At 41.6% G+C, this 24,501-nt stretch overlaps 1 protein-coding gene across 1 annotated transcript in view; it reads right to left on the reverse strand.

Annotated features, from left to right (window-relative positions):
* LOC140482363 (low-density lipoprotein receptor-related protein 1-like) overlaps positions 1 to 24,501 on the reverse strand; it is a 1,932,271-nt gene that overhangs the window by 1,013,521 nt on the left and 894,249 nt on the right. Inside the window, exon 10 of the mRNA XM_072579726.1 lies at positions 4,365 to 4,508. Within this exon, the coding sequence (XP_072435827.1) occupies positions 4,365 to 4,508 (144 nt within the window). The remainder of the gene's footprint in view (positions 1 to 4,364; positions 4,509 to 24,501) is intronic.

Consider the following 24,501-nt stretch of genomic DNA (forward strand, 5'->3'; position numbering starts at 1 on the left):
CATTGTAGACAGTAGTAACTGCTGCCACTGTATGTCAGTGGTGGAGGGAATGAGTAATAGAGGTAGTGATGGGGTTGTGGGGGATGCCAGTCCAGTGGGCTGTTTTGTCCCAGGTGATACCAAGTTTCTGGAGTGTTGTTGGGATTGAACTCTTAAGCAAGTGATGGGTATTCCAGCTGACAATGCCATCATATAACAAGGGGAAATTATTATGTTCTTTCATTTTTGTTGGAGATGGTCATTGCTTGGCACATATGTGTATGAATGTTATTTGCTATTTATTAACCTAAGCCTGAATGTTGCCCAGAATTTGTGCTTAAAGGATGACTCTTGAGCCTGCAAGTATGCAAAGAATTTATTCAAGCACATGCAAAGGAGGAGGTCTCGGTCGCTTGAGAACCTCACCCAGTGATACAATGTTTACAGCACAGACTTATAATACTGAAGTTCCTCTGCAACATAGCTTCACAATTTTACAAATCATCTGGCATCACAAGATCATTCTGTTCAACTGTCTGGATGCTCTGTCATGCACATGCAAAACACATACAACTTAATTTCCCATTGCCCCGAGACAAGGCCTTGCACCAAAAGATTTGGGATGTTTCATGATCTAAGGATTCATGAATGGTACTGGACATCGATTAGGTGTGAAAAACTGAGGGATGACTTAAAAGAATAAATGAAGTGAAATCGATGAAATTTAAATAACCTCAATGTTATTCAAAACATTTTACAACCACTTGTTTTTGAATCGAGATAACTGTTATTATCCAGTAAATATAGCAGTCAATTTATCCACTTCCGTACCCATGATAATGACCTCCACCATAATCTTTGGTTCATGTCACGCTACATGTGACTCCACATACTGCTCTTTATCTGTAAAATCTTCCTTACGGTCCTGTTTTGACACCATCGCCTTGATCACTTGTTGTGATCTTTCTGCCTTAATTAGTTTGTACTGTTTTGGATTACTTGTTACTTTGGTTAGAGCCTCAGCATGCGTCTCTGATCCCTATCATATTATTCTAACCATTTGGTTTGTTTCTAGCACCACCCTATTTTAATTTTTTGTGATTATCTCTCTGCCTCAATTATTTGGATGAAAGGTCATCCCTTCACTTGCTATTCAGCTGTTGCCACTTTACTCACACTATCTGATGCTTTTGATCACTGCAGAGACTTATTGTTCAGCCTGTCGACTCTCCACTCACACCATTTGTTCAAGCTTTAGATCTCCCTGCCTATAAGTTATGTCACTTTACCTGACGAAGGAACAATGCTCTGAAAGCTTGTGATTTCAAATAAACATGTTGGGACAATAACCTGGTATCATGTGACTTCTGACCATGTCCACCCCAGTCCAACACCAATTCCTCCACATCAGTTTACCCATAAAACATAGAACATAGAACAATACAGCGCAGAACAGGCCCTTTGGCCCTCAATGTTGCGCCAATCTGTGAACTATTTTCAGCTCGTCCCCCTACACTATCCCAAAATCATCCATGTGCTTATCTAAGGATTGTTTAAATCTCCCTTACTACTCTCTGCGTAAAGAATACCCATAGTAAGATTAAAATATATCTTTGGCATGGATGAGTGTGAAACATTCCTTCTATACTTCAAATAGTGCATTGAAATTTACTAACTTAATCTGCAGAAGGAAAGGTGTGGGAGAGTCCTGGTTTAATGCCTCACTACGAACAGGGAAACTCTGATTATGTAAATAGAGGTTTTGAGCATAGGTGACACTTTCAAGATTTGATTCAGGGATAGGATTTGCAAACGTTTGATAAGGGGGTGAGCCTGTACTTTCCAACAGTATCACAGTGAAGCAAGTTAAAAATCACACAACACCAGGTTATAGTCCAACAGGTTTAATTGGAAGCACACTAGCTTTCGGAGTGATGCTCCTTCATCAGGTAATAGTGGAGGGCTCAATCCTAACACAGAATTTATAGCAAAAATTTACAGTGTGATGTAACTGAAATTATACATTGAAAAATTGATTGTCTGTTAAGCCTTTCATCTGTTAGAATACAGTGATAGTTTCACTTCTTTCATGTGTAAATTACAAAACCTTTTTTAAAAAAGTTGCATTCTCGAGTTAGCTGTTAACAATGGTGATAGCTGGACAATATGTTGAAGGTGTTGGCCCCCTGTGTTCTCTTTCTATGCCATGATGTTTAGATTGACTCTAATCTAAAAAGTGAGATAACGGAGTTTTACATAAATTCATGCAGTTTTTGAGCTCAGAGTTCTACATGCATGCATGCAGTTTTTGAACAAAGTACAATGTAACCCTGAAAGTACAAATTCACCCCACAAAATATATGTGTGCATGTGGGTCTTTGTCTGTGTGTGTGTTTGTCTGGTTTGGGGTTTGTGTGTGTAAAAAATAGAACAGACAACAATGAAAAGATGGCTTTATCAGACAGTCCCAGATGGATGCAAAGAATGAATAGCCACTGTTGAGAAATGCATGTAAATACACTAAGAGAAAATGGTTGTTGAAAGAACTAAACATTTTAAAAGATTAACTCCAACTTTTATTGATATACTTATTTCAATAAATCAAACTCTGATGAAGTAGCAAACTATCATGCAGTAAACTTTGACCCACATAAGGAATTAGGACCGATAATAAAAAACTTCAGCCAAGAGACAGGTTTTAATGAGCACTTTAAAACAGGAAAGAGCAGGAGGAAGACGTAGGGGCCAGAGTTTCTCACAGGTTGCAATAAAAAAAATGCAGAGTGGCAATGAGAGAACTCTGTATTTCTGACAGGCAATTTGATTCATGGCTCCTTCAAAAATGTGGAGTCGTGCTACTCTTCTGACAGCTCCTCTTGGAGCAGAATTATCAGTGGAAGGCAAACAATGCCTCCTTTTTCACAGCAGTCAATTGTCATATTCTGAAATTTAAAAGACCAGCATCACTGACAGCCATTTTGTTCAGGACAAATGGTGGTGGACGAAATATTGTGTCTGGTGATGTGGGGCAGGCAAGAGTAGTTCTGTCTGGAAAATCGGCTGGGCGGTGGGACAGGGAAGTCGGGTCTGAAGGAGATAAAGGGCAGGATTGGAGCTAACTTTGGGGGAAGGGGATGGGTGGCTGGTTCCGCAGCAGGGCAAAGGTGGGGACTGTATCCCAAGGTAGGGGGAGACAAAGCGTTTGCGTCCAGGGCAGCAAAGACCAGTTCCAGCTGCCAGTGTGGGGGAAAGAGGGAGTTAGTTGTTACTGTGGGAGAAAAGCAGAGTCAGGACTGCTGATTGAGAAGTGAGGCCATGACCAGTAATGGGACAGAGAAGGTTCGGACCAGCAAAAGAAAGCGGGGCTGTTTAAGACTGGTGTCAAGGGAAGGAGCAGGCACTGCTAGCTAGGGTGGTGACGCGTTCCAGGGCTACAATGAGGTGTTGGTCTGCGAGGAAGAGAGTTTGTCATGTCAGAGTCTGGGTGTGCAAGGGTTCTGACAGTAGGTGTAGCTGAGGATGCCATTTTTATAAATTGGAATGGGAGGAGAAGGGGTGTTGGTGTAACAGATTACTGAAGTGTTAGACCAGGTATTTAGCAGTCTAACCTTGTCTGAAACTTGACTTCAGTTGGATTTTCTGAATTCCCTGATTTAAATGAAGACATTTGGAGTTTTCCAGGTGCAGGCAATTGTCCAGTGGAAAACAACATGCCCCAGGTGTCCTTGGAGTCTGCTACTTTGACAAATCAACAGGTTCCCCATGCACAACTCCCATTTACCCTTCAGAACAATTGTCTGGCCATGGGAAAATCCATCCCATTGTTTAAAAGGGAATTTCAGAGTTTCAGACTTTGGCAGCTGAAGACATGCCCACCGTGAATGGAGCAATTAAAATACAATCTTGGAAATTAATTCTAACATTATACCTAAACAGCTTACACTAATTGAAGCATTCACAGTCTTAAATATTTAGTATAATATATCAAAACATCATTGAGAATAAAGGAATTAGGAGGTTTCCGTTCATGCTGTGGGCGCTAAAAAATGGATGAAACATCTGATCTTGAACTAGGAACACTGAAATTGTGAATCATTAAAACTTGTCCATTGTGGGTCAAGTCAATACTTACATCTGACCTCTGATTACTCCATTACAAGCAGATACAGTGTAAAGAGAAAAGGGTGAACTTCATTCAGCTGCTAAATGCTACAGAAAGGGCAAGTGCTGTTACCTTATCGTTAAAAAGTGCTAATCATCATAGCCAATTTTGGACACCCAATAGCAGCCATGCAAGTGCACGCTTTATTGAAATATATTTGTCATAAACATCATTTTATATAAATTACAACAGATTTATACAGAAAGATGGAGTGTTGACTTACTTTTACAAGACTTTCCATCATTCCCTAAGGTGTAGCCAGTCCTGCAACGACATGTCCTTGTTTTGTGGCTGCTGCTGAGTAGGCAGATGTGAGAGCATCCTCCTGGTTTATTATATAGATCCAGCTCACAAGCATGACTTCTAACTGAGAAAATCAATAAGAAAATGCTTTTTAGATGTGTAACTGCAAAATCAATATTATCAAAGATGAAATGATGATAATTTGCCGTGTAAGGTATCAAATGTAAACTATGAACAATTTTTCCCCCTTAAATTATTGATTACAAACATAAATTGAAAAAGTGAATGTTGATCAATTTGAAATTGAACAATGTAACTTACTGTTACCAAAAAGTTATAGAATGGTGATGACTTGTTATCAAACTGTATCATGCATTGAGTCACAATGACTGAATGTTGAGTTACAACGCCAGTTGAGAACGATAAACAAGGAAACTAATTCTGCCCTCCAGGTCCCATATTTTGGATATTCTGCAATATGTGCCCAAAGATCTGTGGGTCAAGACTCAGCCAATTTGTTACTGCCAGGTGAGGACTGTGAACTGGGTCCCCTCTTTTTTAACTTCCTCAATTGGCCACAACAAATGTTGTCAATACGTTTTTTAGCACATTGCTTCATCTCACTTCAATAAAAAAACTCATCAAAATTAAGGAGACAATTGTAAAGTTTTGCAGTGATACAGAAAGAGAGATTGTATTATCCACCAAGCCCAAGAAAAATAATGAAATATCAGTTCCAACACTCAAACACAGGTATAAAATGCTAAGAACTGGCACAATAGGCAGTTAAAGCATATGCAGCTTAATAAGTTAATATTTTATCTGTGCTTTAGTTGAACCTGTGTTCATGGCTGTTAAGTTGATGTCTTGTTTTATTGAGATGATGTTTTGGAACTGCAATATTCTGGACTACACAATCATTAATTTGAAAATGTGTATTTTTAAAATCTGCTACAAAGACAGAATGACTACAGACCATGTTCTCAGGTAATCACCTGGGTGTAGGTGTGAATTCAGTAATTGGCTGGTAAACATTTTGTGTGGAATGTTTGGCAAAGTAATACCTGCCATATTAAATAAACTTCAAAAAGACTAAAATCACGTGACACCAGGTTAAAGTCCAACAGGTTTATTTGAAACAAGCTTTTGGAGCCTCACTCCTTCTTCAGGTAGCTGAAGAGGCTCTGAAAGTTTGTGGCTGCAAACAAACCTGTTGGACTTTAATGTGGTGTCATGTGACTTTTGACTTTGTCTGCCCCAGTCCAACACTGGCACCTCCATTTCAAAAAGACTGAATAACAAAGATAAAAAAAGGTCTAATGATCCCCTTCTCAACAGTAAACCATCCCTCGCAAATCATGTCCCAGGCTGTTGGCACAATTGTGTTTTTCCCTTTGAAGATATGCAAGGACAGGGGTTAAAGAGCTAGTTTCAACTCCAATGGAGTGCACTAATGGGATTGAATACTCCAATGCTCACCAGCCTGCATTCAAGGATTAATGTGCTGCGAAGGTCACAGTCAATTAACTATCCCCTCATTATCCCTCTGCTGCAGGTAAAGATACCATTGTACTCTGAGTACTAAATGTTAACTATCTGGCTGCTGCACAAAAAAGGAATAGGATAACAAAAGGAAACAGCCGCACCCTGAGTGCTGTAATGAATTAGAATAGCCTTGTCACATGCACTTGAATGAGTGCAGTGAAAACAATTGTAATGTCAGCTCTGGCACCACATAATACCGAAGTACACACACTTTAAGTGTTATCACAGAATTAAAATAGTAAAAATATCTAGGTAAAAACAATGACTGCAGATGCTGGAAACCAGATTCTGGATTAGTGGTGCTGGGAGAGCACAGCAGTTCAGGCAGCATCCGAGGAGCAGTAAAATCGACATTTCGGGCAAAAGTCCTTCATCAGGAATAAAGCTTTATTCCTAATGAAGGGCTTTTGCCCGAAACATCGAGAGTAAAAATATCGACTGGCCTGGTAATACATAGCTTAAAAGTCTCTTTAAAGTACTCAAGCTATAGTCCTTTATCACTGAGTCCATGATAAAGGACTATAACTTGCGTACTTTATTCTTTTACTAGAATACTAGGTCTTGTTGCCTCCATATACTGGCCTCTGTCCTGGACTCACTTCTCGGACTCGTTCCCCCCAGCTCAGCCCATTCTCGCTCAGCTCCTGTTCTGGGTTCCAATCTGCAAATTGGTTCCCAGCTCAGCCCGTGCTCACTCTGCTCCCGCTCTGGGTTCCGATCAGTGACTCAGTTCCCAGCTCAGCCCATGCCCACACTGTCCCGCTCCGGGCTACAGCTGTGACTCTCTTCTGGGACTTGGCCTGCACTCACTCTGTTCCCGCTCTGGTATCCAGCTGTGATTCACCTCCCACATCTCAGACACATCTCCATTCTCCAGATAGGCTAGTTTAAGAAGTTAAAAGTTAGGGGGAGGAGAAGAAAAACTATCGGGAAAAGGAATAAAAAGAAAGAAAAATGAAAATGAACTGATGAGCAGAGGAGCTCCAGCTGGAGCATTTTACTCTGCCGCCTTCTTGTTTCCTGGTATGCATCAAAAGAAATCAAACAAAAAGAATGTTAATCAATCTGCAAAACTAAGAGTTGTAAAACTGATTGTTTAACTATCAACAACAATGCCACCAGTAACTTCATTGTTACCAGTGTAACATTCAACTACCTGCTCTTCCTTAACAATTCAGAAATTGCATAATATCTTTGCCTTTAAAAAAACACATCTTTTTGTACTCACCACTTATTTTGAATCTGTGTGTATGTATGCTGTGGTCCTAATCCTTCTCACACTTAGCAATTTGCAAACTTACTGTTTGATCATTTAAAACAGCCTGGTCAAGTTGGATCCTTTTTTAAAAAAAAACATAAATTCGCATCTGGGAGATAGATTCCTAGGGAAGGCTTCCTTTTTAAGTTAGCCTTTTTTGCAGTCAAGAGAAGGGAGTAAGTGAATAAAGAAGGGGAGGCAGTTCATTCCTCTTCACCCAGGAGTTTAACTGTGTGGAATATTGTATCTGGAACAATAACAAATTGGGAAATGTTGCCTAGAGTCTGGTCATTACAGGATCTTCAGAAGTGGTAACACAAATTGAGTTGTCCAATTTGTTACATCACCAGTGCTGACATTTGAGATGTTAAAAAGGAAACAGGATTGAAGAAATAACAATCTATTTCTTTTATCTCCTTCTGTCTGTCTGCCAAACATTTGTAGACATGCCTGAGTCTGGCTCCAAACGCATGGAAGAAGAGTATGGATGAGGAATTCAGAAGCAGCTAAACTGTGCAACTATCAACAATGAGTTGAAGAAAATTAGGGATACGGAAGAGACCATTTATTGAGTCATCAGTGTTATTCATGCCGGCTGTAACTTCTGTCTGGATTGCAATATGACAGACTTGGTTAAAATTCGTCAAACAACCTATGCCAGAGTAGCACTGTGTGTGTCCAATTAATACCCATTGGGCTTGATCTAGAAACAGTTGATATATTTTTACTACAAAATTGATTTGTTTTGTGTTTCAGTTTGCATTAAAGCATGATCCCTACTGTCAAGCACCTGCAGTTCTCGCCTTGCAGCTCTACTGTAATACAATTCATATGCAAATTGTAGCTAAATTACATGGATGGTCTGTTTTTGAATAATTTATTCTTGGTCACATGCCATCAAACGTAAATTAAGAGATGCAACATGGAAGCCAGCAAATAAAATCCTCTAAAACTAATATTACAATGCAAAACAAAGAGCAAAATATGAGGAGAATATAAACCAAGAGATAAAATATTGAGAAATATTTATTTCTCAAATGCAGAAAATACATAAATCATCAAATACTAAAAACATTTACAATTGGCTACTTTGCTGCTAATGGGATACTTTATTCTGCACTCACTCAGTATTGGATGTAAAGGACTATGTTTTTATATTGGACTCTGGGTGTTAGCCATTGGGAACTTGTGATTGGGAAAGTGGTGCCACCAATCCTCCTTTCCACTAGTTTAAAATAACCAGATGGTAAAATAAACAAAAACAATCCTGAAGGTGCATCCTCTTCTTTATGTCAAATCTAAGGGTTTGTCTCATCATCAGAAGTAGTGGTTCAATCACAATCGAGTTTTAACAAGAAGAGGCACCTGTCTCACACAAAAATGCATAGCTTATTGCATATTATCAAGAGATACAATTTATATTAACTGATGAAGGGCTTTTGCCCGAAACTTCGATTTCGCTGCTCGTTGAATGCTGCCTGAACTGCTGTGCTCTTCCAGCACCACTAATCCTGCAATTATCAGGAACCAGCTATATGACATCTGTCTCCATTGGGACTGTGAAACATCTCAGCATTGAGTGGACCTAATGCAATTTCAACATTAACTCTCTCAGGACCATTATGATGAATGCATTTTAATGACAATTTTATTTTATTTGCATGCTGATCAAAGATCTTACTTTCACTCAACAAAAGACGATTGCATCAATAAATCTGAATAAACCAATTCACATCATGTGCAGCCAATTTAATATGTGAACTGACCAGTGATCAAACCTGTTTGTATTTTAATGTATTTGGCAAAAGTTGTTGTTAAAATCAAACAAGGCTAAACCTAAGAAGGGGTCATACCTTAATGATAATAATAAGTTTATTCAAGAACTACTTCAATGAAATGCTTTCCCCTCACTGTATTTTGCTGTTTGGGACAGTAAGGAGTTTGATCACTTACAATTTTTTTTAAATTTTAAAACTTAGTGCCTGGTAAAATTGATTCTTCTACACAATCAGGTTTGTTTCACTCTATTAATATCGTACCCTTAAGAGACCATAGAACTAGAACAAATGTTTAGGTACAAAATTAAAAATCATTTAATACACTTAACTATAATGTTCCATTGCTTTATTGTAACTAATGCTCTCAGCAACATTAGTAGAGTTATCAAGAGTCTAGGCGCATTAATGCTGCTTGAATTTCACAATTTGACATTATAGCTCTCTTATTCCAAATACTTTGGAGGTTTAGATCAAAAGTTATCAAAAGAAACATACTTGCATCCTTTCCAACAATCAGGACTAATAGAATCATGACTAAAAGTTTGGGAGAAGCAGATCACAAATATATTGAAAACTAAAGCCAATTTGATTTAACCAAGAAAATGTTTGCAAAATTAGAAAGTGAAAATATGCTTTTGTTACAAAATTGTGCTGGAACACAATTATGCTTTTTAAAATATGCTGAAAAGTTATCTTGTGTGAATCTCTTCAAAACAATGAGCTGAATCTTCTGGGTTTTTTTTGGCAAAGTGTTAGTTTTGTCAAGTTTTGGTGGGTATTTCACCATGAAGCCTTACCAAACTTGTCTCATTCATTACCTACACCATCACCAGGGGATTCCTCTTGCCTGGTTCTATCCTCATCTCATCATGCACTGTTTCCAGAAGGATTTGCCACTCAGTGGATTTATACCAAAAGACCAGCATTCCTGATGCACACTCCATATTTAAAAGATCCAGCCAACTACTGACCTTCTGAAGCTCATTACAGTGTGAAAATTGAAGCAAGGCAACATGATGTTGTGATTCACTGACAGGAACCTTGGGGACACTGAGGTGGGTTGTCATTTTCTCAGAGTATTGGTAAAGACCCAGCAGCTAGTTCAGAGGTCACCACCAAAGTCAAACACTTTCTCCAATGTGCCAAAGTAGGTGTCACACTGAGACACTCTGCTACCTCTCTCTCTCTCTCTCTCTGGTACTCCAGTACCTTCCACCAAAGTTCATGTCCTGCCACTTTCAGTGTTACCTGCAACATCTTTCTTTGCTTGATCTCAGTCTTCAACTTCCCACTCGTCCACATGGTCTTAAGAATGCCTCACCTCTCCCTCGGAACACCACACCAGCTTTCGTTCACCTGTACCAGCACTAACAGCTGAGCCACCCACTCAATCCCTCCCTTTCGCATTCCAGGAGAAGACAGCCCATGGTAGAGCAGGAAGTGCTCAGATAGGTGGAAGCGTGTACAACATCAAACTCCTCAGTCCGCTTGAGGAGAGAATCCTACCCCTCACAAAACAAAAGTCTGAGACCACTCCTGTGGGGATGCCAACACCTGAATGTTATAGAATCAGAGAATACCAACAGTGGAGAAAGAGGCAATGTGGCCCATCAAGTCTGCACCGACCTCCAAGCAGCATCCCACCCAGACCTAGCTCCCAATGCTATCCCCAACACCTTGTATTTATCATGGCCACTCCACCCAAACTGCACATTGCTGGACATTACAGGCAATTTAGCATGGCCAATCCACCTAATCTGCACATGTTGGACTGTGGGAGGAAACCAGAGCACCCAGCGGAAAACCCACGCAGACTTGGGGAGAACATGCAAACTCCACACAGCCAGTCACCCAAGGCTGGAATTGAACCCTGGCATTGTGAAGCAGGAGTGCTAACCAGGGTGCCACCGTGCCACCCAACTGAGTAGGTGCCAATATTCATTCTACTGCAACTCTCAAGTAACCCCGCGATCAGTGCCATTCATAGCACACCACTTCTAACCACTGGCCATGATGCCTTCTCTCTCGAGTTTTACAGCTATCAGTGGGATTTCCATGACCTCAAAGGGAGAAATGGCTGGCTCAACCACAATCCACCAGCTCAACCTCTGAGGAAGAGGTCTTAAAGGAAGCACCTGCCTCCTGTACACCCCATCCATCCACTCAGATACTGAAACCTTGATGGGGAAATTACCTGAAGAAAGTTTGGGGATAGAGCCTGGTGTCTACATTGCTGGGGCAGTTCCACAACTGGCCAAGAAGGAAATGATCCAGGCCACTGGCACGCGAAGGAGTGCTGCAGACCAGGTGCCTGCTCAGTCCCAGGCAGGAGAGGGTGTTGTGGTGTCAGTAAGCAAGAACTTCATCCGCTTGCACAGGGAGGGACTAACAGCAGCAGGCAAGGATGTGTGATACAAAAGTCCTCATTACCCAGAGGCTATGAGGAACACATATGCCTCAAGCAAGCAACCCTTTGGCTGTCTTCCTCACAGGGAGGCAGGGCAATGCTACAAGACACCCACCTGAAGAAGAACCACACATCAGCCCCTCAGACGTCTTGTATCAGGAATCACAAGAAGTGGTCAGGCCCTCCAATTCCACCCAGTTGACCTCCTCTGATCTGATCCTTGGAAGTTCAAGTAATGAAGAGTCCCTCTGTCTCTGACAAGAAAACCCACATTACGTCTGCCACCCAGGCCCAAACACCCCTGGGGTTACTCTAGCTAACTTCCAGGGCCAATAGGCATTACTACTAACCAGGTCCCTTTATTCCAGCTGGGAACCTGGGACAGCACTAAGGCATAGTGGGATGGAAAGAAATTAAAAAGTGTTTGGAGTTTAATTTTATGGCACAGGTGACAGCATACTGTAAATAAAGTATCATGTTTGCATACATTTGATTGATTTTGTAACAGATCTGTTGTTCAACTCTCTGTATACAACTGAACATAAATGTGTCAGCATGATACCTAACATCTTGTCCACACAGAATATACCATAAAAAGATGTATGTGTTGGGATATAGTTCACATGTGGAACAAAGAGTGTATATGAGACTGACAGAATGTGTGTGAGAGACTGTGAGTGAGAGAATGCACAAGACAGTGTGAAAGTGAGTGTGCAGGAGAGTGTGAGAAAGTGTGTGTGGGAGAGTGTGAGAGAGAGCTTGAGAGAGAGTATGAGAGTGACGATGTAAGTGAGTGAGAGAGAGACAGAATGAGTGTGTGAAAGCGAGAGTGAAAGTATGACAGTGAAAGAGAAAGTGAGAATGTGAAGGCAAGAGTGTGAGAGCGTAAAAGTGACAGAGAGAGTGGGAGACAGAGTGTATGTGAGACAATGAGTGTGAGTGTGCTTGAGAATGTGTGTGTGTGAAAGAGAGTGACTAAGTGAGAAAGAGTGACTGAGACAGTGTGAGAGTAACTGACAGAGTGACTGAGAGAGTCTAAGAGACTGTGTGTGTGTGTGTGTAAATTGTGTGTCAGACCAAATGTTTTTGACAGTCCAGGAGAGAAAGTGTGTGTAAGGGTATGACAGAGTGTGAGAGAGTGAGAGTGTGTTAATGAGAGTGAGAGATAGAGTGCATGAGAGTGTGTATGGGAAAGAGAGTGTGTGGGAGAGAGAGTGTGTGAGCGAGAATGTGAGAGAGAGTGAGTGTGAGAAAGTATGTGTGAGAGAGTGAAAGTGTAAGAGTGAGAATGTGAGAGTGTATGTATGAGAGAGATAGTGTGAATAGGAGAGAGTGTCGAAGAGATAGTGCATTTGAGCCAGAGTGTGTATGAGGGGAAGTGTGTTTGAGAGTGAAATTGTGTGCGTATGAGAATGTGAGAGGGAAAGAGTCTAAGTGGGAGAGAGAGAGAGTATGAGAGTGAGAGTGACTGAGAGTGCAAGCATGTGAATGAGATTGAGAGAGACAATATGTGTGTGAGAGAGGGTATGTGAAATTCCTTGAATGAGAATCAGTCCACGTGAAGGTGTGTGTGTGTAAGACAGCATGTGTCTGTGATAACATATGAAGAGGGTATGTGTGAAAGACTGTGTGTGTGAGAGAGAAGGTGTGAGAGTATATGCATGACAGAACGTGAGCGTGTAAGAGAGAGTACGGGACTGTGTGTGGGAGAGGAAGTGTGACAGAGAATGAGACAGTGACTGAAAGTGAGTCTGAATGAGATCTTCATGGAGAGAGTGCTTGTGAGGAAATGTCTATGTGATAAGGTTGTGATAGAGGGTGAGGGAGATAGAGTACATAAGAGACAGTGTTTGAAAGAGTGTGTGTGAGAGAATGAGAGATTGTGAGAGAGAAATTGTGTGTGAGAGAATGTGTACATGAGCAAGTGTGAGAGAAAGAGTATGTGAGAGAATGTGTGTGTGAGAGAATGTAAGAAAGTGAGTGTGAAAGGGTGACTGAAAGTGGAAGAGTGTGAGAGTGTAAAGAGTGTGAATGTGGAATGAGAGTGTGAGAAGGTGTACGAGGGTGAGAGAGAATGTCAGAGCGTGCAGCTGTATGTGAGTGAGTGTGTGCGAGCCTGAGTTTGAAGATTGTGAGAGGTTGGCAAACATCAGAATGGTGGGCCTGTGGAATTTATTGTCACAGAGCACAGTGGAGGCCGAGACATTAAATGTCTTCAAGGCAGAGATTGATAAATTCTTAACCTTGCAAGGAATTAAGGGATACGGGGAGAGTGCAGGTCAGTGGCGTTGAAATGCCCATCAGCCATGATTGAATGGAATACAGGATTTGATGGGCCGAATGGCCTTACTTCCACTCCTATATCTTATGGCAAAAACAATGACCACAGATGCTGGGAGCCAGATTCTGGATTAAAGTGGTGCTGGAAAAGCACAGCAGTTCAGGCAGCATCCGAGGAGCAGTAAAATCGACATTTCGGGCAAAAGCCTTTCATCAAGAATCAAGAGGTCAGCTACTCACCACAGTGTTTCTAGCCTCAGACCTGCTCTTGTAGTCATTGTGATTCTGTTCAATGATAATGTTCAGGATATTGATAGATGAGGATTCAGTGATGGCAACATCATTGAATATCAAGAGGTAGTGGTTAGATTGTCTCTTATTGATGATGGTCATATCCTGGCATTTGTGTGGCATGAATGGTACTTACCATTTGTCAGCTCAAGTCTGGGTATTGTCCAGTTCTTGTTGCATTTTAACATGAACTGCTTCAGCATCTGAGCAGTTGTGAATGGTGTTGCACAGACTTCATCAAACATTCTCATTTCTGACCTTATGATGGAGTGAACGCCATCATGAACAGATGCAGATGGTTTGGCCTCGGACCTTACCCTCGGGAACTTCTGCAGAGATGTCCTGGAGCTGAGATGACACGGGTCTAACAATCACAATCATCTTCCTACGTGCTAAGTATGACTCCAATCAGCAGAGATTCTTCCCCCGATACCCATTAATTCTGTTTTTTTTCTTGGGCTCCTTGATGCTGCACTCTGCTGAATGCAGCCTTGATGTCAAGGACTGTCACTCTCATCTCACCTCTGGAATTCAGCTCTTTTATCCATATTTGAGCTAAGGCTACAACAAAGTCGGGAGCTGGTTGGCCTTGGCAGAACCCAAATTGGGCATCAGTGGGCAGGTTTATGCTGAGCATTGAGTCTATCACTTACTGCTGATGCTGCTTGACACACAAGTCGTTGACACCTCATTTTTAGGTATACCTTCTTCTGCTCCTGGCATGCCCTCCTGCACTCTCCATTGAACCAGAGTTGATCCCCTGGCTTGATGATAATGGTTTAGTGGGGGATATGTCGGGCCATAGGATTGCAGATTGTGTTAGTCCAGTTCTGCTGGTCCAATTCATCTACTGCATCCTCACGGATGCCCAGTCTTAAGTTGCTAGATCTGTACAAAGTCTGCCCCATTTAGCTTGGTGATAGCACCACACAACACAATAGAGGATATTTTCAACATGAAGGCAGGACTTTTTCAGTGTTAACTTTCACTGACACTATCCAGGACAGATGCATCTGTAGCTAGCAGATTAGTGAGAATGAGGTCAAGTATGTTTTTTCCTCTTGTTGGTTCCCCCAGCAATTGTCGCAGACTCAGTCTAGCAGCTGTGTCCTTCAGCATCTGACCAGCCTGATCAGTAGCTTTGCTGTCAAGCCATTTTTGGTGGTGAATATTGAAATCCTCAATCCAAAGTACATTTTGCACTCTTGCCACATTCAGTGCTTCCTCCAAGTGTTGTTTAACATGGAGGAGTACTAATTCATCAGCCAGGGAAGGACAGGACATGATAACCAACAGAAGGTTTCCTTACCCATATTTAACCTGAAGCTATACATAGGGTCAATATTGAAGACTTCCAGGACAATTCTCTCCCAATTGTATAACATTGTACCACAACCTCGGCTGTGTCTGCTTTTGTCAGAATGAAAGGACGTATTCAGGGATGGTGATGATAGCTGGACATTGTCTGTAAGGTATAGTTCTGTGAGTCTGCACTGCGTCAGGCTGTTGCTTGACTAGTCTGTGAGACAGCTCTCAGGATTTTGGCACTAGCCCTCAGATGTTAGTGAGGAGGACGTTGCTGGTCCCACAGTGGGATAAAAATGATAGGAAGCTGAATATTCATGAGACAAGTGTATAATCCTTAATAGATAAAGAAAAACTGTTTTTGAATATGTTCTCGAATCCAGAATATAGTCATGTTTGAATCAAGACTTTTATTTGACCTAAGATCGTTTGATAAATTTATTGAGGAAATGGCATAAGCATAACATTAAAATAAATTGGATTTTAATGATGAATTAATCACTTTCAAGGTATCTACATTTTAAAGTAGGCATTGCTATCAATTTTTATCACACTGAATCTTCCGCTTTCCTGTTGAAATTCTGAATATTTGTTCACAAAATTGTGAATGCTACTGACAGCTAAAGGAAGCACAGATTTCAAGAAATAACTGAGTCTAGAGAGTTAATGATGTATGTTCAAACGGAGAGAAGATATGAAACCACTCTGGGGTAGCAGTTGTACCAGCTAATGTTATTTCAGCTCCCAAACATGTGAAGTTCACTTAATCCGTAGTTTGCAATGATAGTTTACCGTTTCAGTGTGACGTGAAGTATATTCATAATTAATCTCCATTTTAAACAGATGTGACTATAAGTACATTGATGTGCAGCTGAGAAAGGCTTAGAGCTCCAACGATCTAAAATGTGATTTGTTTTGCCACACTTGACTAAGCAAAGGCTTTTTCTCAGATTGAGAGAGAGAAAAATAACTTTATTCTTTCATTTTCCCCTCTCCTCCTAAACGTCAGCATTCCTGCTGAGAAAGCCATCTCAAAAACATTAAAGAAAGGCATGGGGTTTTTACTTTGATTCTAGTGGTGTGACTCCCTGTGGTCAGCAGATGCTGTCATTTAGGGTTAAGCAGTGATATTTGATGCTTTCTGCAGTCTGAGCAGTGATCACATTTAATGATTTTCCTCCAGTATAAATTCATAGCAAAATATGAGAGTAGCTTGGAATTCTGAAGATTATTTTTTGTTGTAAATTTAAAGGATGTTCAGCATTGATTTTGCAGTAACTTAAAACTTTTTTTAAAAAAAGAGAAATCAATGTAATTTGCAATTCAAACTGAAATTAATTTTTATTTCGGTGTGGAGATGTATGATAGTGCCCACACCTAGTTTTGTTTTTGGAGGAGACTTGCTTTTCCTCTATATTTCTATATCAATATCAGATTGTCTGGCCTTTCTGGAGTTCAGGAATGCAAAGCGTACAAATGCACAACCATCCTTCCATCTTGGGATCTCCATTTTAAATTGAGGCAAAAAGATGTACACAGACACTTGGATAAAGTCAATGAAGGTTTGGAGGGGTATGGCCCAGGAGTAGGATGGTGAGACTTGTTTAGTTTGGGGTTATTGTCAGCATGGATGGTTGGACTAAAGAGTGTTTCTATGCTGTATGTCTCTACGACTCTAACTTTACTTGGTGGTACAGAGTTTTGAAATTCCTATGAAAGCACATTATTAATCGTAAGGACCTGTCCTTTTTAAAGAAATTACCCCGTACAATGATCAGCATTATTCATTTAATCACATTCATTAGTGGTTTTCCAGAGAAGAAAGCAGCATAACACAAAGAGAAATATTACAAAATGTCATGTCACAATTCATCTCCTTCCTCTCAAAAACAATGGCCTGGATATTTAAAGGAGAGACACTCTCAGTCAGATTTTCACTTAACTCATTTATTTACATGAATACTGAGCTCCACATTTCTAGTCATTTCATTCAGTTCAGTATGGGAAAGTATTTAATTGGGCAAGAGGGAATTACAATGATATGAGACAGGAACTGGGGTGCTTAGATTGGGAACAGATGTTCTCAGGGAAATGCACAATAGAAATGTGGAGGTTGTTTAGGAAGCACTTGCTGATAGTGCTGAACAGGTTTGTCCCACTGAGGCAAGGAAGGGATGGTAGGTTGAATGTACTTTGGGTGTCAAGAGGAGTGGAACATCTAGTCAAGAGGAAGAAGGAAGCTTACTTCATGTTGAGGAGGCATGGATCAGAGAGGGCTCTAGAGGGTTACAAGGTAGCTAGGAAGGAACTGAAGAATGGACTTCAGAGAGCGAGAAGGAGGCATGAAAAAGCTTTCGCATTAAGGAAAACCCTAAGGCATCCTACACTTATGTGAGTTACAAGAGGATGGTCAGAGTGTGGGCAGGGCCAATCAGGAATAGTGGAGGAAACTTGTACCTGGAGTCAGAGGAGGTAGTTGAGGTCCTTAATGAATACTTCACTTCAGTTTTCACTACTTAAAGGGACCTTGATGTTTGTGAGGACAGCATGAAACAAACTGATATGCTCGAACAGGTTGATGTTAAGAAAAAGAATATGCTTAAAACTTTGAAAAACATAAGGATAGAAATGTCCATGGGCCAGACGAGATATACCCAAGGTTACTACGAGAAGCAAGGGAAGCAATTGCTAAGTCTTTGGTGATGATCTTTGCAGCCTCACCGTCCACTGGAGTAGTGCCAGATGATTGGAAGGCAGCAAATGTTATTCCCTTGTTCAAGAAAGGGAATAGGGATATTCCTGGGAACTACATCTGTGGTGGGCAAATTATTGAAGAGGATTCTGAAAGACCGGATTTATGATTATTTGGAAAACCATACCTTGATTAGAAATAGTCAGCATGGCTCTGTGAGGGGCAGGTCATGCCTCACAAAACTTATTGAATTCTTTGAGGATATGACAAAACACATTGATGAAGGTAGAGCAGTGGATGTGGTGTACATGAATCTTAGCATGGCATTTGATATGGTTGTTCACAGTAGGCTCATTCAGAAAGTAAGGAGGCACGGGATACAGGGAAATCTGGCTGTCTGGGTGCAGAATTAGCTGGCCCACAGAGGACAGAGGGTGGTAGTCGTTGGAAAGTATTCAGCCTGGAGCTTGGTGACCAGTGGTGGTCTGCAGGGATTGGACTGGGACCTCTGCTCTTTGTGATGTTTATAAATGACTTGGATGAGGAAGTGGAAGGGTGGGTTAGTCAGTTTGCTGATGACATGAACGTTGGTGGAATGGTGGATAGTTTGGAGGGCTGTTGTAGGTTGCAACAGGTCATTGACAGGATGCAAAGGTAGGATGATAAATGGTGATGGAGTTCAACCTAAAAAAGTATGAAGTGATTCACTTTGGAAGGTTGAACTTGACTGCAGAATACAGGGTTAAAACCAGGGTTCTTGGCAGTGTGGAGGAAGAGAGGGATCTTAGGATCTATGTCCATAGATCCCTTCAAGTTTCCAACCAAGTTGATAGAGTTGTTAAGAAGGCATATGGTGTGTTGGCTTTCATTAGCAGGGGGATTGAGTTTAAGAGCCACAATGTTATGCTGCAGCTCTTTACAGCCCTGGTTAGACCACGCTTGGAATATTGTGCTCAGTTCTTGTCACCTCATTATAGGAAGGATGTGGAATCTTTAGAGATGGTTCAGAGGAGATTGATCATGATGCTGACTGGACTGGAGGGCAAGTCTGATGAAGCAAGGTTGAAGGAGCTAGGGCTTTTTTCATTGAAGCGAAGAAGGATGAGAGGTGATTTGATAGAGATGTACAAGATGAGGACAGGCATAGATACAATGGATAGCCAGAGACATTTTCCCAGGGCAGAAATGGCTATCACGAGGGGGCATAATTTTACGATGATTGGAGGAAGGTTTCAGGGAGATGTCAGAAGTCGGGTCTTTCCACAGCGAATGCTGGGTGCGTGGAATGCACTGCCAGCGATGCTAGTAGAGTCAGATACATTAGGGACATTTAAGTAACTCTTGGATATGCACATGGAAGATAGTACAATAGAGGGTGTGTAGGCTAGTTTGATTTTAGAGCAGGATATAAGGTTGGACAGCAGCAAAGGCTGAAGGGCTTGTACTGTCCTATGGTCTATGCTCTATATTCATCCCATTGAAACATATAGGATTCTTAAGTGGCTTGACAGAGTAAAGACTGAGAGGAAATTTTCCCCGTTGTGAGAGTCTAGGACCAGAAGGCATGGTCTGATAACATAGAGGTGCCAATTAAAAATGGAAATAACAAGAAATTTCATTTCACAGAGGGTTAAGAAACTTTGGAACTCCTGCAGAGAGCTGTAGGGGCAGAGTCCTTGTGTGTAGTTAAGGTTGAGATAGATAGATTCTTGATCAGTCCGGAACTAAGGTTACAGGGAATTTTCAGGAAAGTGGACCCGGGGAATGTTGGATCAATCGTAATCCTGTTGAATGCTGTAGCAGGCTTGATGAGCCGAATGGCTTACTCCTGTTCCTACTACTTCTGGTCTTATGTTTAAGATAGGTCAGAGTTGGGGTGAGTGATGAGATGTTTGGGTGCATCAAGGCTGGCTTTGAGGGACGAGATGGTTTGGGTTTCATGAGGTTGGGTGTCAGGGCTGGCTGCATGGTAGTTCCGGGTGAAGTGGAAATAGGTATTAGGAATGTAGTAGTAGGAGTCGTGTTGGCGGTCAGTTGGGATGGTAGTGCTTCCAGGGCTGGCAGGAGTAGTTATCAAGTGGAGTACAATGGGTGATGGTTGTTGGGGCAGCTGGTCTGGCATAGAGGATGAGGTTTATGGCCAGCAAGTTATTTTTGAGGGGGTGTTGCTTTGGTCCTGGGAAATCCTTCTCATGGGGTTATAAGGGTCAGGGGAGGTGTAATTTGGATGGTGTGCATTAAGTTGGGGGATGCTGGTGTGGTCCACTTACCGACTTACCCTAAAGTTAGGCCAGGTTTTTTAACTGTCTAACTTCGCCTGAGCAACTCTTCTCCCTCCTGCCATCTAGTAGAAGATACCAGAGCATATCGTCTCTCATGGCCAAACTGTGCAACAAGTTATCACTTTCTCCCAAGCTATCAGACTCCTTACCACAGTATAATTAGACTCTTTCCCATCTGAAATTTTTTTGTATTATTGCTTGAAAATCTTCTATTATGTATCATTCTTCTATTACACTATAACTTGCATGTTTTGCACTTCTTATGCACTTTATGTCATGTACGATTGTGTAGTTTGTGCTGCCTTTGCAACTCCTTTGGTACTGGAGGAACACTATTTACTGTATCCGTTTTATATGGTAGAAATGACAAATAAAAGCAATTCTACTTGAAGGGAGCTGAACCTTTCAAGTTCTCAAATCTTCAACCATTTTTTTTTGGACAGTTCCAGACACAGGAGAATTGCCAACCGAATCTTCAATTTCCCAGGCATTTCCAACTGAAACGTTGATTCCACAGATTCCAACCAGCAAACTTCAATATGCACTGCTCCAATGACACTCTGTGCATTAGGATACCCAGGCAACTAATAAGAATGCTTTTCTTAAGTGTCAAGTGGTGTGTTTTTTTTCCCAACAAAAGTAATACCTTTTCCATTAATATTGCAGGTAATCCCTGATGATTGTAAATAGTGCATACTGGGTGCATGGCAATGAATGATATAGAAAGGGCAGAGAGTTGGTCTGAACATACATCAGGGACACAGAAATGGCATGGGCAATCTGAGAGAGAGATTCAGACCTTGTGATCAAAGTTATTTTTATTTCGCTTCCTGATGGTATTTCCAATGAATAATATGTTTTCAACAGTGTCAACTCTATGTTCAAATACTTCTGTTCAGACAACCAACATTCTAAGGAGGCAAGGGCCTTGTGATTTTATTACAAGACTATTAATCCAGAGACCCAACTAATGTACTGGAAATCTGGGTTCAAATCCTGTCGTGGTATATGGTGGAATTTGAATTCAATATTTTAAAAATATGGGATTAGAGTCTAATAAAGACCATGAAATTGTTATTGATTATTTATGCATATATTTTAGGGAAGGAAGTCTGATGTTCTTAACTGTTCTGGCCAAAAAGGAGAAAGTGAGGACTGCAGGTGCTGGAGATCAGTGTCAAACTGTGTGGTGCTGGAAAAGTGTCGCAAGTCAGGCAGCATACTAGAGGTAGGAGAATTGATGTTTAGGGACAAGCCCTTCATTAGGAATGTGAGGGAAAAGTGGCCCGAGAGATAAATGGGAGAGGGATGGGGCTGGCGGGGAAGGTAGCTTGGAAGGCGATAGGTAGATGAAGGTGGGTGTTGATGGTGATTGGTCAGAGCAGAGGGTGGGGCAGATAGGTGGGGCAGATAGGTGGGAAGGAAGATGGACAGTTAGAACAGTTCAAGAGGACGATGCCAATTTGGAGGGTTACATCTAGGATAAGGTGGGGGAGGGGAGATGTGGAAACTGGTGAAATCAGCATGACTGTAATGTGATTGGAGGGTCCCAAGTGGAAGATAAGGATTTCCTCCTCAGGGTGTCAGATGGCTTAGATTTGTTGGTGGACGAGGCCCAGAACTTGCATGTCCTTGGTGGAGTGGGAGGGGGAATTGAAGTGGTTGACCATATGGTGGTTGGGTTGTTGGGTGCATGTGTCCCAGAGATGTTCTCTGAATCATTCCGCAAGTTGGTGTCCTGTCTCCCCAATGTAGAGGAGACCACATCGGGAGCAAGGGACACAGTCGATGAGGTGTTTGGATGTGCAGGAAAATCTCTGCCAGATCTGGAAGGATCCATTGAGGCCTGGGATGGAGATGAGGTGGGAGATGTGGGTGTAGGTTTTACATCTCTTGCGGTGGCAAGGGAAGGTGACAGGAGTGGAGGGTGGGTTGGTGGGGGCCGTGGACCTAACGAGGGAGTCACGGAGGAAATGGTCTCTGCTGATTTGTCCTAACTGTAATTTCAGACCCACAGCAATGTACTTGACTCTGGGCAATTAGAGATGGACAATAAATATTGGTCAGGCCAATGATATCCACATTCCGTGAATGAATTTTTAAAATTCTGTAAATTGGAAATTTCAGTTAATATTCAGATCTCAAGCATTTTAGTTTGTGCAATCTTGATTTTCCTTCCATTCAGGAACTTTCCACATTTCTCTCTTTTCAGAATGTCTTTGGTGCATGTTAAATGATGTGTGAATTGACAGAATGATAAATTTACAAAAGCTAGGCTTTTAGAAATCTGTTGTTGATGTGTTCTGTTTGTCAAAGAGGAGGCTATATTGTTTGTTCTTTCTTCTGGTGAAGAATTTTTGCAAGCACCCATCAGTGGATTTTCTTATAGATTGTTTTGGGCTGGGGCTGGGGGATGGGGGGAGAGCAAAGGGATTCTGAAATTCCATTTCCTATCCTTATTCCAATTGAGGCATTTAAATGGCCATTCAATGGCCAGAAAAGACCACTTTATGCCTCAGTCTCAATTTTGAGGATGGTTATAAACCCAATACAGGTGGGAAACTAACTGTATTGATGACTTCCTTACAAGATTGAGAGCCTCCCACCCAAGAGCTGAACCCGCTGGATGCTTACCTCTCTTTAACATCACGACCTCCCCATAACAGCTCAGAAGTTTTATATCCTAGGGCTCTTGTACATTAATTCTGGGCACTGCTTGTATTGGCCATTGTTCCCCACAGCATTGCTGGGAGCAGATTAACAAACAGCTCTTTAAGGCAGCAATTATCAGAATGTTACCTATGCTATGGACATATAGTACTTAGATTTCCTGAAATCATTTTGAAGTATGCCACGTCAAAGATAATTGCAGTAAACAAAATGTAAATAAAATTTTAAGAACAAAATAAACATGTAAGGGGGAGCATATTAGCAGGAGTATGGGACATGGTACTTCCTGTTTCAACACTCCTGCATGATGTTAAAAATCTGGCCCTTCTTACTTCCCCTAATCCAACCACTGCCTGTCAGGTATGCCTCATTAATATCCCAATCATACTTTCAGTCTGTTCACCATAACCCCCTCTTTTTTTGGGCACTAGCTATAATCCCAACAGTGGCACTACTCAAACCTGACTGAACAGATGTCACAGCTGGAATTATAAGGTTGCTGGCCAAACAAATTGCTCAGCAGGTCTCTGAGGTGGCATTCTTCCCAAAGTGGTGGTGGGGGTTAGGGTATCTCACTCTGGACCATTTAATCCTCCCAACTGATGTGTTATTGTTGAGGGGGGTGCATATGGTGACTGCAGAGAACAAAGCACAGTGTAAAATCCAATTTATCATATCTGCGGTTGGAGGGGATGTGCAGCCCTGAACAGCCTTGGGGGTGTATCCTTGTTTCTCATGACTTTTTATTTTAATAAGCTATTCATTACATGTCTTTCTACGGTGGCCAAAGGCTCCTGTAGAATCGCAAAGCAGGCCACTAATTAATTGTTACCTGTGGAGCCTGGAGCCTGCTAGGAATCTGCATAGAATGCCAGAAAAAAGTGTCCCATACAATTGACAGCAGGTTTATCTTCTATGTGCGGCACTTGTTGCACCACTGCTAATTTGGTGTGGAATGCATCCATTATAAATAGCAGGAAGGGGCAACAGATAAATTTCAATTCAAAATATGCCACATAATCTCAATTACAATTCACCTAATGATGTCCATTCCAATCCTCCATGTGTTTTAAGTGGATTTTGTTGGCTGCCCACAATTGTTTACAACTCAGCAATTTTGTTTCTGTCAAACAGACCTAGGTCCCCAAATGAGCTGCAGATGCTGAATTTCTTAGCAGTGTTGGTGATCCAGAAGCCTGAAATACACTTGCCAAGGTGCAGATGCCCTCTGGTGCTTTGCAAATTAATTGCTTTCCTCTGGTCCCTCATACTTATTTGGAGTCTGTGTTGGGGAACATTGATGGATACAATCTCAGTATTAGTGCTGGAACCATCACCTGTGCTCAACAATTCAGTGTTTCATGTTTGAATTGACAGGTGATCAAAAAAAGTACTGGAACATCAGCAAACATTAACATCAAATTGGCTATGCCAGCTACATGAACCAACTTCACAGTCTCCAGATCATCAGAGCTGTTTCTTGTGTTGCCACTTTGGAGTGGTGGTGGTGGTGGTAGTGGGTGGGTGGGGGGGGGGGGGGTAGCATTGGAGGGTACAGAGACCTTGGCCATTGCAAACTCAACTGGAATCCATTGAAAAGCTTGGTTAG

Source organism: Chiloscyllium punctatum, chromosome 10 (genome assembly GCF_047496795.1).
Source record: "Chiloscyllium punctatum isolate Juve2018m chromosome 10, sChiPun1.3, whole genome shotgun sequence".
Classification (NCBI taxonomy): Eukaryota; Metazoa; Chordata; class Chondrichthyes; order Orectolobiformes; family Hemiscylliidae; genus Chiloscyllium; species Chiloscyllium punctatum.